Source organism: Abramis brama, assembly GCF_963993115.1.
Source record: "Abramis brama genome assembly, chromosome: 11".
In the NCBI taxonomy this organism is placed as follows: Eukaryota; Metazoa; Chordata; class Actinopteri; order Cypriniformes; family Leuciscidae; genus Abramis; species Abramis brama.
Window position 1 is genome coordinate 5981623 of NC_139973.1, and position 17447 is coordinate 5999069.

The 17447-nt window shown below is 36.5% G+C and overlaps 4 protein-coding genes across 4 annotated transcripts in view; 2 read left to right on the forward strand and 2 right to left on the reverse strand.

Annotated features, from left to right (window-relative positions):
* Positions 1 to 63: 63 nt before the first annotated feature.
* Positions 64 to 7424, reverse strand: chmp4ba (charged multivesicular body protein 4Ba). The gene is made up of 5 exons (XM_084129441.1): positions 7085 to 7424; positions 3552 to 3729; positions 2609 to 2720; positions 2299 to 2419; positions 64 to 1371 (listed from the first exon to the last, which is right to left on the reverse strand). The coding sequence occupies exons 1-5, from the start codon at positions 7266 to 7268 to the stop codon at positions 1307 to 1309; spliced, it is 660 nt and encodes a 219-aa protein (XP_083985567.1). The 5' UTR covers positions 7269 to 7424; the 3' UTR covers positions 64 to 1306.
* Positions 7425 to 8671: 1247 nt separating this feature from the next.
* Positions 8672 to 9471, forward strand: atp5f1e (ATP synthase F1 subunit epsilon). The gene is made up of 3 exons (XM_084129646.1): positions 8672 to 8828; positions 9058 to 9182; positions 9336 to 9471. Exons 1-2 carry the CDS (start codon positions 8797 to 8799, stop codon positions 9179 to 9181), a joined length of 156 nt encoding a protein of 51 aa, XP_083985772.1. The 5' UTR covers positions 8672 to 8796; the 3' UTR covers position 9182; positions 9336 to 9471.
* An 888-nt stretch (positions 9472 to 10359) lies between these two features.
* On the reverse strand, positions 10360 to 14323 carry tubb1 (tubulin, beta 1 class VI). Its single transcript, XM_084129645.1, has 4 exons — positions 14193 to 14323; positions 13433 to 13541; positions 12309 to 12419; positions 10360 to 12153 (listed from the first exon to the last, which is right to left on the reverse strand). The coding sequence occupies exons 1-4, from the start codon at positions 14247 to 14249 to the stop codon at positions 11021 to 11023; spliced, it is 1410 nt and encodes a 469-aa protein (XP_083985771.1). The 5' UTR covers positions 14250 to 14323; the 3' UTR covers positions 10360 to 11020.
* Positions 14324 to 16212: 1889 nt separating this feature from the next.
* Positions 16213 to 17447, forward strand: part of gnas (GNAS complex locus) — a 35895-nt gene continuing 34660 nt past the window's right edge. Inside the window, exon 1 of the mRNA XM_084128165.1 lies at positions 16213 to 16830. Coding sequence (XP_083984291.1) covers positions 16575 to 16830 — 256 coding nt within the window. The 5' untranslated portion in view covers positions 16213 to 16574. The remainder of the gene's footprint in view (positions 16831 to 17447) is intronic.

The window sequence follows — 17447 nt, forward strand, 5'->3', positions numbered from 1 at the left end:
TTTGAAATGCACGAAAATAATGATAACGAACATCTAATGGGCAAATAAAAATCCAGAGAAGTGTTAATTTGGCAAAACTTTAATGTAGGTGTAAGGTTGAAAGGCAGAGAAGGACAATAAACGAGTGTCAAAAAGACAAACAAACAATAAACAATGTCAATGAAACCTTCAAAGTCTGATAAATAAATGTTTTTATAGATTCTCAGGAGAGGGGGGAGGGAAAAAAAACACTGTACCAGAACATCATAATAGTGAACTTTGTAAAATATAGCATGATATTACATTAATCAGTGCTGTCTGTCCTGGTAGAAATTCGTTTGAATGCATTCACACCTCAAAAATAAGACAAACGTCTGAAAACTACAACGAGCCAAGTCGTTTTCCCCCCTAATACAACACACATTTCAATAAACCACTTCTAGTGTAAAGATATCTTGGAGTCACAAGCCAGTATTTCTGAACTATCTCAAATACAGTACACGCTCCTTGAGTGAAGACACCTATTCAATATAGGAATCCCATGCTGTCAGGAGACCGTAAACCATCATGCCATTAAAGAGAGATGCTATGTACAGTAGAAGCCTCTCACCACTCAAACTTGATGCATGTTCAAGAGGAGGATCGCGACAACTTCATGCCCACCTCAGCCCCAAAATGGAGACCAGGTCTTGTAGTCATAAAGCCTAAGTGCTGATATAGGACATCCCGTGGGCAGTGTGGTTCTTGTACGTGGGAAGCACCTACACTTGTATCAATATCTGAAATGCTCGATGCACAGAATCAAAAAGGGCTTACAGTGCTTGAATGCGTGCATGTGAATAATGAGTTTTTAGCGATATAAACTCGTAATATACCACATGTTCTCTCCAAAAAACATGACGTAAAACGTTACAGACACCATCCCCTGCGTGCAAAGGGTTTCCGTGTGTATTGGTTTCTTGGAGCAAGCGGAGGATTCCTTGAGATGGAAGTCTGAAAATATATGAGTACAGGTAACGGACACAAACACTGATCTACAACAAGCCTTTTTCATGTCCAGAGATGAGGAGAAACCAGGAGAAATCTCAGACTTGCTTAGATGAGTGTGTCGACTGTAAGCCTGGTGGAGATCTGTTCTTTTTTTTGAGCATTTGCATTAATGTTTTTGTTTTCCTCTCGTGTGTGTTTATATATTAACCTATTTTAGACACAAAGACAACATACTGTAACATACTGAAGAGTCCTTCCAGGTCCTTTAGTAACTGGTATCGGAGTGAGGTTTATGCCTTGTATAGTGTGTATGGGTTTCGGCGGAGCAGAACAAGCATTAATTGGCAGCCCATGCCTCCAGGTCTTTCATGTCATCCTCATCCTCTTCTTCTTTCTTCTTTGCTGCAAGCGCAAAAAGACATTCAAAAACTGCATTTAATACAGGCCCATTGTAAATACATTTGCAGGAGTCTAAAGGAACGATTTGCAGTGCCAGAAATTATTTGACATGATTTGAGTGATAGAAAAATTAGTAACAAGTGAAGTAAAAAATTGTAAAAACATAATACCAGTTACTTTTTTCAAATAAGTGACTATTTATTAATTTATGATCAATTACAATTAAAAATCTCTCCCTAACAGTCAGTCTCATACACAGCATGACACACTGTCCACACAACGGTGAGATTTTTGCTGATGTACGAGCGCGCAGGAGATTTTAAATCGTCTGGAAATCATTGATGCTCTTATGGTCGTGGCTCGCATTGTGTGAGAGGAATTACGAGCCGATGTAAAGTTTTGACCAGTGTATATGCTGTCCCCTATTGCCAAATCATACACAACCACGTTACAAAGGCTAGATCTATGAATATTATTATAGCCCAGTGGCTGCAACCCTACAGCGTGCGCATACACTGACACACACACAAATACGCTCTCTAGTTGTTTTTGTTGTAGGGAATGGCTGGGTTGTTCTCTGCAATCTACCAAATCATTTGCACACTCGTCTTTTTATTTTCTTTCTTGTTTCTATCTACAGCTATATCAGCAACATTGAAAGCTCCAGTCTCTGTGTTTAGCAAGAAAGCTCATGTGATTGCTGTGTACCAGCTGCTTTGGTTAAAATTATCAGGTTAATTGAATCGCAACGTGTGCAAACGACCTCCAGAGTGTCTGAACTCACACAGTGTATGCCTGCCTTTAAGGGTAAGGGTTGGGTTAGGCCATAGAAAATATCATTAATCTGATAGAAAATCAATGGAAGTCTATGCAATGTCATCACTAATATAGTGAAACAAACGTACGTGTGTGTGTTGTGTGTTTTTGTACCTGGTCTGGAAGGTAAGGATGTAGAGGGCACGTTTGGCAGTGGTACATTGTCTCCGATCTCCAGAAGGTTCTTATCCAACTCTTCCTGCTCCAGCTCTTCCAGTTCAGCTAACAGCTCATCCTGAAACAACACACATCTGTTTATACCTAGTACTACATGCCTCTCAAATGTGACCACTTGTGATTGGATTTAAGCCGATGTACATCACTAAATACACTACACAGCAAAAGTTTGGGGAGAGTACTTTTTTTTAATCTATGTTATCATCTCAGGTGTAAACGTTGACAAGTGTGCTTGTTTTAATCTTACTTCATCAAAGTCCTCAAATCCAACAGGCTTTGAGATTGCGTCTGAAATTTCTTGTGCCAGCTCCTGCTGTTCTGTGATGTCCTGCATAAGTTCGTCCACTTTGTCGATGTCCCTGAAGGTACACAGACAACAGACTGAATTATAAACTCAACTTTATGATCTCCTGCCAATATATTTAAAGGGAAAGTTCACCCAAAAATGAAAATTCTGTCCTCATTTACTCACCCTCATGTCATTCCACACCCCTAAGACTTTCGTTCATCTTCAGAACACAAATGAAAATCTTTTTTATGAAATCTGAGAGCTTTCTGTCCCTCTATTCTGTCCCAACAACACGAGAATGAACCTCATTGGTTCTCGCTGAAGCTCAAACGTGCTGCGTAACACGAGAATGAACCTCATTGGTTCTCGCACGTCAAGCGAACATGCTTGAGCTTCCGTTTACCACAACTGATGTGTGAGTTGATGAATGTTTATATGTGAATAAAAGCTTAAATTAAATCTGTTCATCATATAAAGCGATCGAGTCTCTTCAGAAGATTTGGACTAAACCGCTCAATTTATATGGATTAGTTTTACGATCTCTTTATGAACTTTTTGAAGCGTCAAAGTGTCAGTAGCGTTGCTGTCAATGGAGGGACAGAAAGCTCTCAGATTTCATCAAAAAGATCTTCATTTTTGTTCCAAAGACGAACGAAAGTCTTACAGTTTTGGAACAACATGAGGGTGCGTAATCAATGACAGAATTTTCATTTTTGGGTGAATTATCCCTTTAACATTTAATTTAGCTATATCCCATTTCAAAGTACCATAATCCCAATAGCTTGCATTGGTAAATTTAACTTTGATAAACCCAAAACCTTGCCACAGCGAGGTTAATAGAGAGGCCTCTGGAAAGGAAAGGGAAGCGCTGATAAAAAGAAAAGAAAAAGAAACTCCTCACATGTTGTCATGGGCAGCCTTCATGGCCTGGGCAGCATAGCCCATATTCTTGATGACCTCAGTGTTGGTGTGGGCGTTCTCTAGCGCCTCCCGCTGGAACTCAATGGTAGAAAGGGTGCCATCAATCTGGGCTAACTGCTTCTCGTAGCGCTTCTTACGCTTCAGTGCCTGTAATGCAGCTGTTTCAAAAAGGAAGAAAGGTAAATGTTACGATTAAAGCACAAAATACAGAGAATTTGGGAACTCCATGGAATATTATTGCATAACATTAAATCTGGGGTTTATTTAAAAGAGTATTACTGTATGTAATTACAGATCTAGTGATTTTATTTGAAACTCCTTTATTTCAATTACTATTTAGCATCATGCATTATCGGCGGCCAGTCCTGCGATTACCCAGAACCTATGGATTTGGCCACAATATTTGTCAAGATGCTTTAGTAAGAAATTGCTTGCACAGATAAATAAATCTACAGCAAAAGGTAAAATGGAAAGTCCACAGTGTATGATTCCCAGTACTAAATCAAAATTATGAGCAGAGGTTTTCAAAATGATTTGTCAGGGAAGCAGTGGTGCAGAGTTAGGGACTCAGTACAGGTGCGGTTAAATGAGGCGCACTCACCAAACTTAATCAGGCAAGTGTGCTGCAAAAAAAGAGGAAAAGGGCCTGTTGCTTTCTAGCGAGAATGTGGTTGGCAGCCTAATTATGCATTAATGACAAGTACAGATGTGCTTTTCTTGTAAAGGTGAAACCTGCAAAGCCTGTCAAGAACATAACCAGGACAAGAAAGAAAAAAAGAAGACAAGAAAGACATTATATAAAGAAATTATATTTTGCATAAAGCCTATTTTATGACCATTATTAATTTTTTTTTTTGCATTGTGACATTATTTTTAAAATTATTATGCAAAAACTACCCATTCTCATTACCATAAACTGAAATGTATTGTTCTAGTTTTAAATAGTTTATAAGTAGGTTATTATCGTTAACTAAACTAAATATAAAACCATAAAAACTTGCGTAATTTGAAACAAAATAAACATTAACTGAAATAAAAAATGTATAAAAAAATAAACTAGTTGCCAATGCACCATTTCTCTTTTTTTAACCTTAAAATAACTACAACTACAATTAAACTAAAACCAATAATTAATAATAAAAAAAACTATATATATTTTTTTTTTAAACATTAAAAAGACAAAACTTAAATGAAAACAGAAAGATCTAAATATTAACAAAAACTATAATAGTATAACAATGACACTAAAATAACACTGTTTATGAGTAGTTGCCTCTAATTTATCTATATTAATGACTTTATTTTGTTAAATCAGGGTGACATTAGGATAATAGTTTTGAATGTAACGTCAAACACACACACAAAACACAATGGCCATTTTTAGGACCAATATGATTTTTTTGTATTGTGACACTTTTTAAAATTATTATGCAAATACTACCCATTCTCATAACCATAAAATGAAAAAAATGTTTAAGTAGGGTTATTATCATTAAATAAAAAATTAACTGAAATAAAATGTATAAAAAAAGCCAAAACACCATTTCTCTTTTTTTAGCTTAAATACTAAAATAACTAAAACTTCAATTAAACTAAAACTAACACTTACTAAAAAACTATAGACATTAATAATAAAAAAAGACAAAAACACAACAAAATTACTAAAACTTTAACTAAGATTAAAATGAAAATAGAAAAATCTAAATATTAACAAAAACTATAATAGTATATCAGTGACACTAAAATAACACTGTTTATGAGTAGTTGCCTGGAATTTATCTATATTAATTTATTTATTTTGTTAAATCAGGGTGACATTAGGATAATAGTTTTGAATGTAACGTCAAACACACACACAAAACACAATGCTCCTAAAAAAAACATGTTCTTTGTGAGAATTGCACATAAAAAGTCAATTCACAAACATGTTACAGTTTTACATTCAACAGATTTGAATTCTAAACATTGACAAAACAGTGATTTGAGTTGTCAATTCACATGTAGAAGAGAAAACAGCAGCTGTTGTTGTGCAATGTATGGAATGTGACCTGAATGTATCAGGTTTGCAATCTGCAATACAATAAAACCCTCAAAAGACTCTAACATCACAAAGCACGTTCAAAAAGGCCATTCCAAAGACGTCACCTGTGACCCGACCCGTAAAGGTTATGACACAAACACTTTTTCCATGAAGGCATTGGAACTGTGAACTATGACCACACATCAGTCCCACACCCCTAGGAGTCATAAACCATCAGCTTCGTCACCTGTCGTGTCCCAGAAGCCCTCGTAGGATAATCAGATCAATTATTGATTACCTCTGTTCTGGGGACTTTAAATGTGGAGTTGAGTTACAGGCCTCACAACAGAGATGGCTCTGTAATGCGGCCCTGACATTGTACTGAAATCATTTATGAAGCTATCTCTGGATTTCCCTAGTAGTATCGATGGGACAGAAAAAGAAAAAACAGCCTTATAAATTTGCTTCTTGTAATTGTGTTTACATCATTTGCACAGCCTGAAAGGGACACTAATGGAAACCAGGGCAAAGGCATACTGATCTATCTCAATTTTTTGATTTTATGTAGTTTCTAAAAAATGTATTTAGTTAAGTACTAGTAAAAGTCAAATCAGAAAATAAAAGGACAGAGCATATTTAACAGTTCAGAGAATGTGAGAAAGAACAATAAAACACTTATAATACAGAATAAACACATCAAATCAAGCAAACAAAGTTAACGTGGGCCATAACATGAATTTGAAAACCTTTCGAATATGTATGGTTTTCTTATTTTGTGCTCTCATGGCACAGAAGGTAATATAAGAGGGGGTTTTTAAGCTATTCTTGACTTGTGAATGTAAAATAATTAAAAGATTAATTATGTAATTTTGTTTTTCAGAAAAGTTTGGGTTTTGTAAATAAAGTAAAGTAAAGTAAGCTTTTTTTAAAATGTCTGTCATGTCCATTTTAAAGTCGAATTAATATCTGATGTATTGCAGGAAGTACATTTGTCACATACGGATATGCATATATCTACTAACGAGCTGCATTTACAGGATAACATTGATGAATAATTTTGTATGTAATTGCCTTTATTTCTGTTTGAAGCTCTTCTGGAGGAAAGTCCCTGAGTCAACTATCATGACCATGGATACCAGGGCAGGTCAAAGGTGAACTGATGGAGAGAATTGATCAAATTAAAGTTAAAGTATCGTCCTAAATAAAACATTTCACATATACCCCAGTTATCTATGACAGCTCTGAATGACTAGTTCTGTTCATTAGTCCGTTAATTATATTATTTCGTTTACAATACACATTCTTTAGTTAATTGAATTGTCTAATACACAACATAAAAAATCCAAAGACCTAAACTAATAAGCACGCGAAGCTGTGACAAACACACAAACACACAAACACACACACACACACAACACAGCTCATCTCACACTGCCAAACCTAACCTGATTTACCCATCTAATCTATGCCAGGTGAGCCAGTTCATCTCTCACCTCTTTTGTTCTTCGTTCCGTTCCTCTTGGCCGTAACAAGCTCCTGTTCGATCTTTTTCTCCAGGAATTCCTGTTTCTTGGTCAGCATTTCTTCTGTTTCTCGCAGTCGCTGGATAGCCTCTTGAGGGCTTGCAGATTTACCCCCTTTTCCACTGCTACCAAATAACTTCCCAAACAAAGACATTTTGCCCTCGGGACGACAGCAAGGATTGATTTTGTGACTACTGGTCTGGACTGGTCACCTCAGAGTGTCTTCTATCTGTCACTGACTCAACAGGCTTGTTGTTGTTTTTTCTGCTTCCTCTTCTCTAACCCAGGCCGCATGACATCATCACGTCACAAGAACATGACTCACGTCATGGCGTATCGTGAGTCTTCCGTTCTGCCCATGGTTCTATTTTACAAAATAAGAGTCTCAAATATCTACATTAGAAAATATACTTAATGTTTTGGATTGATGTGGAGCATTTGATTAAATTGAACATTGTTTTGCAGCTGGGTGGATTTGACATAATAAACTTCAATGATCATGGAATTGAGAAAGATAAGGCACACTTCATACAATTGTTAATATTAATGGGAACGTTTCAAATTCATAAAATGAAATGGTCTGATTCCAAACTAAATTTTTCTTACTTTAAAAATGATTTCGATGAGCTTTATTGTTCTGTTTCGTGTAATTGCACAAGTAAAAAGGCAATTAGAGCTTATAATATTTTAAGCAGGTTTGTTGTCGTATAAAGTGGCACCCTTTTCTTTTTGTCTATTATAATTTTGTCCTTGTCCTCTTGCACAGTTTTATTTTATTATATTTTACTTTAGTTATTTTAATTGTTTTACTTTTAATGAATATGTCTCATTGTATTGTTCTGGTTTATGGCACTAATAATAAAAAAATGTCACGTTGTTGACAAATGGGTGGTGGCATGTTTTAAGAAAAATCATATTATACGTTTATTATACTAGGGAGGTTCCATATACATAAAATGTTTTTAACTAAATTTACTACATTTTATACATGATTTTAAACAATAATGTAGGGTTTGATTAATGTAAATTATTATTTTTATTTATTTATTTAAAGCATGTATTATTATTATTATTATTATTATTAAATAGAATATTGATAGGTCATAAGTGTATGAACAATCAGGTTTTATGAAATCTTACACAAACAAATTGCAACAAAACCATCCGTCAAATCGGGTCGTACCTACTAAATAAAATAACCTTCTGATTTAAATAAATTCTTATGTCATATTAAATATCTGGTAATGATTAATTTATGTAGGATTATCGGACAATAAATACGATTGTTTAAATATTATATGTATACTCAAAATACGTTTGAATTTTATATTAAATGTTATATATAACGAGAGAAAGAGAGTGAGAGTGGGACTTTTTTTTCACGCTAATAGTTTTAAAAAAAATCATTTTTAAATGCCACAAAACCTGGATCAACTTTTTTTATTTAAAAAATCTACAGTTTTTATTTACTATAATAAAAATATTGTTACACAAAAATGTAACTCTTTCGCTTTGAAAATGTACTCCGTGGTCAGAGTAAATGATTGGCAGGTTTGCCAGCCAATGCGACTGTACGCTGGCTTATGACGTGAGTTCCGGTGTACGCACAGGCCTTGTCCTCGTCCTTGATCAAATCGTACAGCAGCGTTTGACGGACGAAAGACACACATTTGCACGGAAAAATGGTCGCTTACTGGAGACAAGCAGGGCTGAGGTACCATTAACATTAAACAACGTAAAAGCTGTGTATTTTCCATTTTAATTGCTGTAACATACGTTCTATGGTTAATTTGGTTTGGCCTTGCGCTATACAGTATGCATTTGACTGTAGTACGTTAGTAGTGTCATTTTGAATTTGAATCAAAATTCACATATATTATTCACATATATAAATATATATTTTTTAGTTATTCTGTAACCTAATGTTTGTTTTGTCATTTCAGTTACATCAGGTACTCGGCTATCTGCGCCAGGGTCCTGCGGGCAGCACTGAAGCCACAGATCAGAGTCGAGGCTCTTAAAAACGCAGAAACCAATGTGAAGGTCACTAAAATCAAGACTGCATAATGTGAGTCCCTTATGCCTACAATTCAAGTGTTTATCTGAACTGTTGTAGAAAGTGATGCATTAACTGACCATTTAGACATAATTTTTTAGTCCCATGTTTTATCTAAGATATATGTTATGATTGATGTTCTTTTGTGCTTTTTTTTTTTTATAGGAGCTGCAATTACACGCTGCAATCCCTACTTCTCCATATACATTCTCTGTCGGATTTACAACAAGACCCGCAGTTATGTTGATTGAATGAAAATAGCTGTATTATTTTGATAATAAATTATGAGTCTCAAACTAAACGGTCTTCACTCTGTGTGTTCTTGGTCTAAAGAGCAAGCGTGCATTGGGCAAAATGTGTGCATTATTTTTAATTTATCATGTCAGTTTTGCTTGTTATATGTAAGTAGTACTGACAATGTCCACACACTTGGCTGTGTGGTAGTTATTTAAAGCTTTAGTAAAATGTTCTCGGCATAAGATGTGGACAGATTTGGCTTATCATGCTCTTTGTATGTAATTAATATTTCACAGGCTATACAAGGAGGGTATTACAGTATACATCAGGTTCAACTAGAAATGTGATAAAAAGCAGCAGGATTTCCAGATATTATTGTATTTAGTATTTTATTAAATTATGACAGTGTTTGCATTATGTAAAACCTCTTAAATTGAATAGTTTGTTGCTTACTGGTGTCCAAAAAAAATCTATTTTTTTCTTTCATAAATGAAAACTGATGTGTGCATGACATAATTGACAATGAAAATGAAAATAAAAGTTCTTAGCATTATAAATAGTGAAGTACTATGCAGAAACATATATTTTTTTGTTTTAATTTTAATTGTTTTATATTAATAACATGCTTTTATTAAAGGATGAGCAAAAGTAACAAAAACAGAAATGTAGCCTGTTGAATATTTAAAAAAAAAATACAGAAGATTTTAAAAGCCTCTATATAGCATTACACCACACAAATGAAAACCAGTTTTGACTTTAAGTTTCTTTCTCTTAAATGTCTAGATTTTCATTATTACAGGACATACAGAAATAGTATTGTGTTCTCCAGTGACAATACAATCAACATTTTGTGTGTGTATATATATATATATATATATATATATATATATATAGCTTTACAATATACGATACACTACTGTTAGTTTGGGTTCAGTTAATTAATACTTTTTTTCAATAAGGATGCATTGAATTGATCAAAGGTTTATAATTATAATGTTTACATTTATAATGTTACAAAAGATTTGAATTTCAAAGGTTTCCACAAAAATATTAAGCAGTACAACTCTCTTCAACATTTATAATAAATTCACATTATTACTGTTTACTGTATTTTTTTAATCAAATAAAGGAGGCCTTGGAGAGCATAAGAGACTTTTAACAAATTACAAAAATCTGACTGACCCCAAACCTTTGAACAGTAGTGTACATCTGCTTGAAAAAATATTTAAAAGATTAGAAAATTATTTTTGAATTTTGAATCTATTCTATGTCTTATGTGTAATTCATAATTTTCTCCTGGAGATCAGAAATATTTCACAGTTTGCTATGTACAGTGGCTCCAAATAGTATTTGAACACTTGAGGAACAGTGTCATTGAATTACATAAAATATAAAAACAAAAATACATTTCAACAGGTTGTAAATGTTGAAGAGATGTTCAAAATGACACTGTGATTATCATATTTGAAGTTCAGATGCCCCTATATCTAATGCAATTCATAACATCCATTTTAAGGGTATCTTAAGTGTCTAAATACTTTTTGTGGCCACTGAATGATCTCACTCTTGACACAATCACATCCACTCATGCCATATTCACTAAAGCCCTCGCGTCATTCGCTGTCAGAAGTTTCAGCGACCGCCTCAGTCTCAATCTCTACTCGAGTGCTGTGTACTGTTGATGGCAGACCCTCCTCTTCTGTCACTTCATCTTCTGCGTCGTAATCCATATCGGCTGTGGCATCCTGATATTGCTGGTATTCTGAAACCAGATCATTCATGTTGCTCTCCGCCTCCGTGAACTCCAGCTCATCCATGCCCTCCCCCGTGTACCAATGCAGGAAGGCCTTGCGTCGGAACATGAGCGAAAACTGCTCCCCTATGCGCTTGAATATCTCCTGGATGGCGGTGTTGTTTCCGATGAATGTGGAGGCCATTTTGAGGCCTCGTGGCGGGATATCACAAACAACGACTTTGACGTTGTGAGGGATCCAATCCACGAAGTAATTGCTGTTCTTCTGCTGAATGGCGAGCATCTGCTCATCAACCTCCTTAGTGGACATGCGTCCACGGAAAATGCCCGCCACTGTCAGATAGCGTCCTCGACGCGGGTCGCACGCGGTCATCATGTTACGGGCGTCGAACATCTGCTGGGTGAGCTCGGGCACCGTTAGGGCACTGTATTGTTGGCTACCGCGTGCTGTGAGAGGAGCGAAACCAGGCATGAAGAAATGGAGACGCGGGAAGGGCACCATATTGACGGCCAACTTCCGAAGGTCAGCGTTCAGTTGACCTGGGAAGCGGAGGGAGGTTGTGACCCCGCTCATGGTGAGGGATACGAGGTGGTTGAGATCTCCATAAGTTGGCGTTGTGAGCTTGAGAGTGCGGAAGCAGATATCATACAGCGCTTCGTTATCAATACAAAACGTCTCATCTGTATTCTCAATCAGCTGGTGAACTGATAGGGTCGCGTTATACGGCTCCACTACAGTATCGGAGACCTTCGGCGAGGGCATTATGCTGAAACTATTCATGATGCGGTCGGGGTACTCCTCTCGGATCTTATTGATAATCAAGGTACCCATTCCCGAACCAGTGCCACCACCTAGAGAGTGGACGAACTGGAACCCCTGCAAGCAGTCGCAGCTCTCCGCTTCATTACGGACACGATCCACAACCTGCTCCACAAGTTCTGCGCCCTCAGTGTAGTGACCTTTGGCCCAGTTATTGCCAGCTCCAGAACTGCCTTTATATTTACAGAGAGAAAACAGCATCAGGAATGACGTTATGGTGCCAGGTTAAAAGGTTCCTGAATCAACTCTTCTGTCAATCGATTTTAGAGTTTGAGTTAAGTGGTGGTTACTTAAATTGTGGTCATATTGTAGATGAATATTGACTCACCGTGTATAAAATTATCCGGTCTGAAGAGCTGTCCTATGAGGCTGCTCCTCACGCTGTCCATAGTGCCTGGCTCCAGGTCCACTAACAATGCTCTTGGAACATATTTGCCACCTGACAGGCAATGAAACATCTCAGTCACTGAGAATTTTGTTATAGGAAGTTACTGTGTACCTCGACTGCAAGACTGCCCCACTTACCAGATAAAGACAGCTGAGAATGGTTCTTACAATATAAAACACACCATTTACAGTAACAACAAAAATGCATTTAAATGAGCACGAGATGCATTGCCTCTGATTGCAAGAAAAAAGCAATGCAATACAAAATAAAATCCCACAATACAACCCAATACTAGTCTTAATGTTACACACATATAATATGTTATATAATACAGACATTTATTTATGCACTAAAAATGTATGAATGTCATTGCAGTTGATTAAAAAAAACCTTTTAGTAACCACTGAATACAAACAGAAACATGTAGGCCTGATTTCACAGAGAGGGTTTAGATTAAGCCAGGATTAGACTTTAGTATAATTAGGGCATTTAAGTAGCTTTTACAAAGTAAGCGTAGCGTCATTTCTGGCAGGTCACGTTAGTCAAGCTCACATCAGCTGACACTCAGCTGATCCATGTCTACCTATCGACGCCTATCACTGTATTCATATATAAGCTCCTTCAGTATTATCAGCAGCTATCGCGTTTCTCAGGAGCTAATTACCCTCCTCCCTCCCCAGCTCCTCCTCTCGTCCAGTCAGGATTTGGCATTCTGATTCCCCTTGAATCAGAATAAATTCTCGAATTATGTTGTACTTTAAAATCTTGAATTGATGATATCTGCAATACATTCATGTTGGTTCTGTTCTGTTTCCCCTAAGGGGGGTTATCGCTGCTCTCCCTGCTCTTATACATGCTAGGCTGCATATGCACAGGGAGTTCTTGCCCAGAACAGAACCATACCGCCAATCCTAACTGTGTGCAATTGCCAATCGTATTTGACGATAGTGGTCCTGACAGAAATGTGCCTTATGGGGAAAAAAACATTACTGGTATGCATCTTCAGACAAAACAATGGCACAGACGTATTTTAAGATAATATGGTAATGTGTAGGTCTGCATACCATGTGCTTCACTGAAGTACACATTGATCCTCTGCAGCTGAAGGTCCATGTCGCCCTCATATGTTCCTGCTCTGTTAATACCATGTTCTTCACTGATCACCTCCCAGAACTGCGAACACATTGAACCATTTTTTAGCTTGAAACTTAGTCATCATATTTTCTCCCATTTATTACATTTTGACCTGATCAAACTGATATCTTCAGTACTGAAGGAAACCTTAGATTTCAAAAGACAAAAACAGTCAAGACATTCAACAACTGACTTATGTGTTGAGTTTAAACTACAATTCTACTGCATCTATCACTCTGAAATTCACAGGCCATTTCTATGATAAAGAAGGCCTAGCCCGTCAGAGGAGGCTCTGTCTCTTATCTTACAGTAGACCACACTAGGGTGGACACCCTATGACCGCACGTATCATAAATTCAAATATTTATTCAATTTAAAAATACATTTTAAGTAGTACAAAAAAGTTTTTGCTATAGCTTATAACTGAAGCCATTGCTGCAATATTTAGCCATTAGCAGAATACTGTTCAAAATGGCAGTAAACTCCAAAAAAAAAGTACAACAATAATAAAAGAATCGTATGAGAAAAACAAACTAATAAATAAACTACAAATAAATACTCATAATAAAGAAATGTATGCTCAATTGTCTGTTAAGCATGCATATGATTATCTTTGATTAAGTTGAAGATGGTAAAACAGCTACTAATCATAAAAGTATACACAAAAATACAAATTTTGAGCCATCGCACCTTAGAGCCGATCTGATTCCCACACTGTCCGATCTGTAGATGAACAATCTCACGCATAATGATGAATAAGGCAAGCTGAAAGAGCAGGAATAGCCTTGACCGTGAGTCTGAGGTGCCCACTGTGTGTGTAATACCACTGATGACATCATTAAGAGGGAGTCACCCATATGCCACATAACGTGCTAGTCATTGTGACACTGAAATAGCAAACCAGCAGAAGAGACTGTTGCTTTTCAGTGAAGAACAACTGTGTTGTAGGGTCAAAGTTTAACACACTATGAATGACCAAATACTTATGTATTTATTAAGTTTTTAAAGTCGTTTAAACATTGTAATATGTAAAATGCAGGATGCAAAGTCCTATCATCATGAGCTTCGACCAGTCACTGTCTCTGGCTTTCATGATAAGACTCTTGCAGGCCCTATCAGTCGCAATGCAGTGACAGACCGTCCGAGAGACAGACCACATGCTCATTGTCTCAGTGTTTCCTGCCACAAGAGTTACAGTTTATACAGTTGAAGTTGGCATTTCTGTACAGTATATTTATATATTTATATATATATATATATATACATCTTATTGGTCTGGAATTGTAATTTGGAGGCCAGCATACATGCAGATTTATATTTTACCAACAGATGCCACTGTTGTGCACAAAGTCGTTTTCACAAGAACTTTTTATTTTATTTTTACCCATGAACTCAGTAATTCATCTTTCAATCATTCATTAAGAAGATTCTTGACTGTCAATATCCAAACAACCATAAATAATATAAGTTAAGATAAACCACATGTACTAAGTTGTTCAAAAGACTCAAAGTCAAAGGAAAGTGTGAAGCGAAGGCGCTGTTGTATTAGATAATGTCAATTCATGAGGCATGTTGTAGACCAGATTAAGAACAGAAGGCAAGCTATTGTGCGAGTTATTCAACCTTCCAAGAAACAGAAGAGCGGTCATTTATTAAGCAAAGTGCTGCATGTGGTGTTTGTTCAAACTGTGTCTGATCTGTAGTTACAATGAGGTCTTTCATAATTTCAGGTCATTTTATTAGTAAGGGAAATCAAACAGAAAGAGCAACAAGAGGGGGAATGAGAGAAAGCAAGCGATGAAGGGCAAGAGAGTCAGCTTCACTTTTATATATTCAGTATTTTATTCAGACTATTTCATTCCACGTGACATCTGTCCACACACACACACACACACACACACACACACACACACACACACACACACACACACACACACACACACACACACACACACACGTATGCACTCAGTCTGAACGAGTATGCTTCTATTTATGATGCTTTCTGTCAAGTTTGTCATGAACTTGCATGATGGTGTACAATAGCGCCACCTACAGGTTATTATTATTACAACTTACATTTTTTTGACCCTCTACATACAGGATGTTTACTGAGTCATGTTATAGATTTTTTTTTTTTTTGGTATCTATCTATCTATCTATCTATCTATCTATCTATCTATCTATCTATCTATCTATCGTTCGTAATAACAATTTACATTAGCCTATAAAACAATATAAAATAGAATACAATAAAATAGTTTATAACAAAATTAAAAATAAATATTAATAATAACAATTATATAATACAATTATAAATAGATAAAGGGAATAAATCGTTTACACAACTGTAAAATTCTGATTGCATTTTTCCACGTGACGTCACTGATTGACCTTTTTTTTTATTGACAATGAACAACAACATTATACAACAAGAATAACAACCAAGATAATATTACCGCCAGGGGGGAATAATTGAAATAAATACAACGTTTCACTCAATAAGTGTAAGTTCAATAAGGAATTTATATACATATTTATTTCTATGTTTACGTAATTTAATCACAATTATAATATGATGTAATTAATTAAGAAAAAGTTTTTCCATCTCCCTTAAAATAATCTGTGAAGCCACACATATTTAAACAACGTCACGGAGTGAGTGACTCCCCCTGCTGCTCGTGGAAATTTAACGCTGTGCGAAAGTTACGGCAGAGAGAACTGATCTCAGATCAGCACGCGAGAGCTCCGGCGGACAAGGAGGGACTTGGAGCGGGGTCCAGAAACAGTAGAGCAAGAATAACAAACAGTGAAAAGTACGCTATGCGTGTCAGGTCAAAGTTCACTCCTGTCCACTCGTAAATATCAGAACCCGAGGGAAAATCCGATGAGGCTAACTGACACCTTTGGAAAGCCTGAGCGATAAGGCTGTAAGGGAATAGCGAGCCTTCTCTCCACCTGACCTGGATATCCATCATCATCATCATCATCATCATCATGGTGTTCTTATCCTACAAGACAAACGTTAGTCCATTCGGATGTTAATCACCTCCCGGTTCGATCCCAGCATTGGCCATGGGGATGTGTCACAGCTTCAGATCTAGGTTATCACATTCGACCATCACATACACCGGCGGACGGACCGGTGCGAACCCCGGGATAGATGCCGAGTCCGGCCATTCGGACAGTTGTGACCCGCAGCTCCGGGAACGGCGGCGAGAGGAGGAGAGGGCGCGGGTCAAAGCGGAGAATAAGCGGAGTCGAAACATTGACAAGAGCCTGAAAGCTGAGAAGAGAGAGTACAAGCAAACGCACAGGCTGCTGTTATTAGGTAAGAGACGAGTTTCTGGGATGGTGCGACTACTTGTCGAGGTAAATAAGAGCAAGCTGATGATGGTGATGCAGCTAACGCAAAGTTTGTGGCTGGCCCCTTAAAACACGTTACCATGGTAACCATCATTTCAACCTTAATACTGTAGTAGTTTTATAAGCATTGGCGATATTAGGGGCGGGATTTTTGTGTGTCTAAAACAAAATTAGCACAAGATAAAAACTAGTATTAAATGCATCAAAGTTGGGATTTTGGCCTGTATCACTTTAGGGAGTTGACCTTCTCCACTGTATGTAACAGACATACAGTGTAACATTCGATAATTTTGACATAGACCTACTGTATATTGTAAAAAATTATATGATCGATAAGTTATGATTTAACTCATCAAAATAAGTGTAGCAATTTTTAACTTTTTTTTATAAGCAACATACTAGATTCAACTATTTTTTTTAAGCCAGTGTAATGTAATTTAAGTTGAAATGACTTTCCAAGTTGATTGTACTTAAAAAATTTAAGGCAACAACTTTTTTTTTTACAGTGTATGTAATCTGTTCATTGATATGTATTGCATACATTTTAAAATTATAAAAAAATAAAATATTAAATTTACTTTA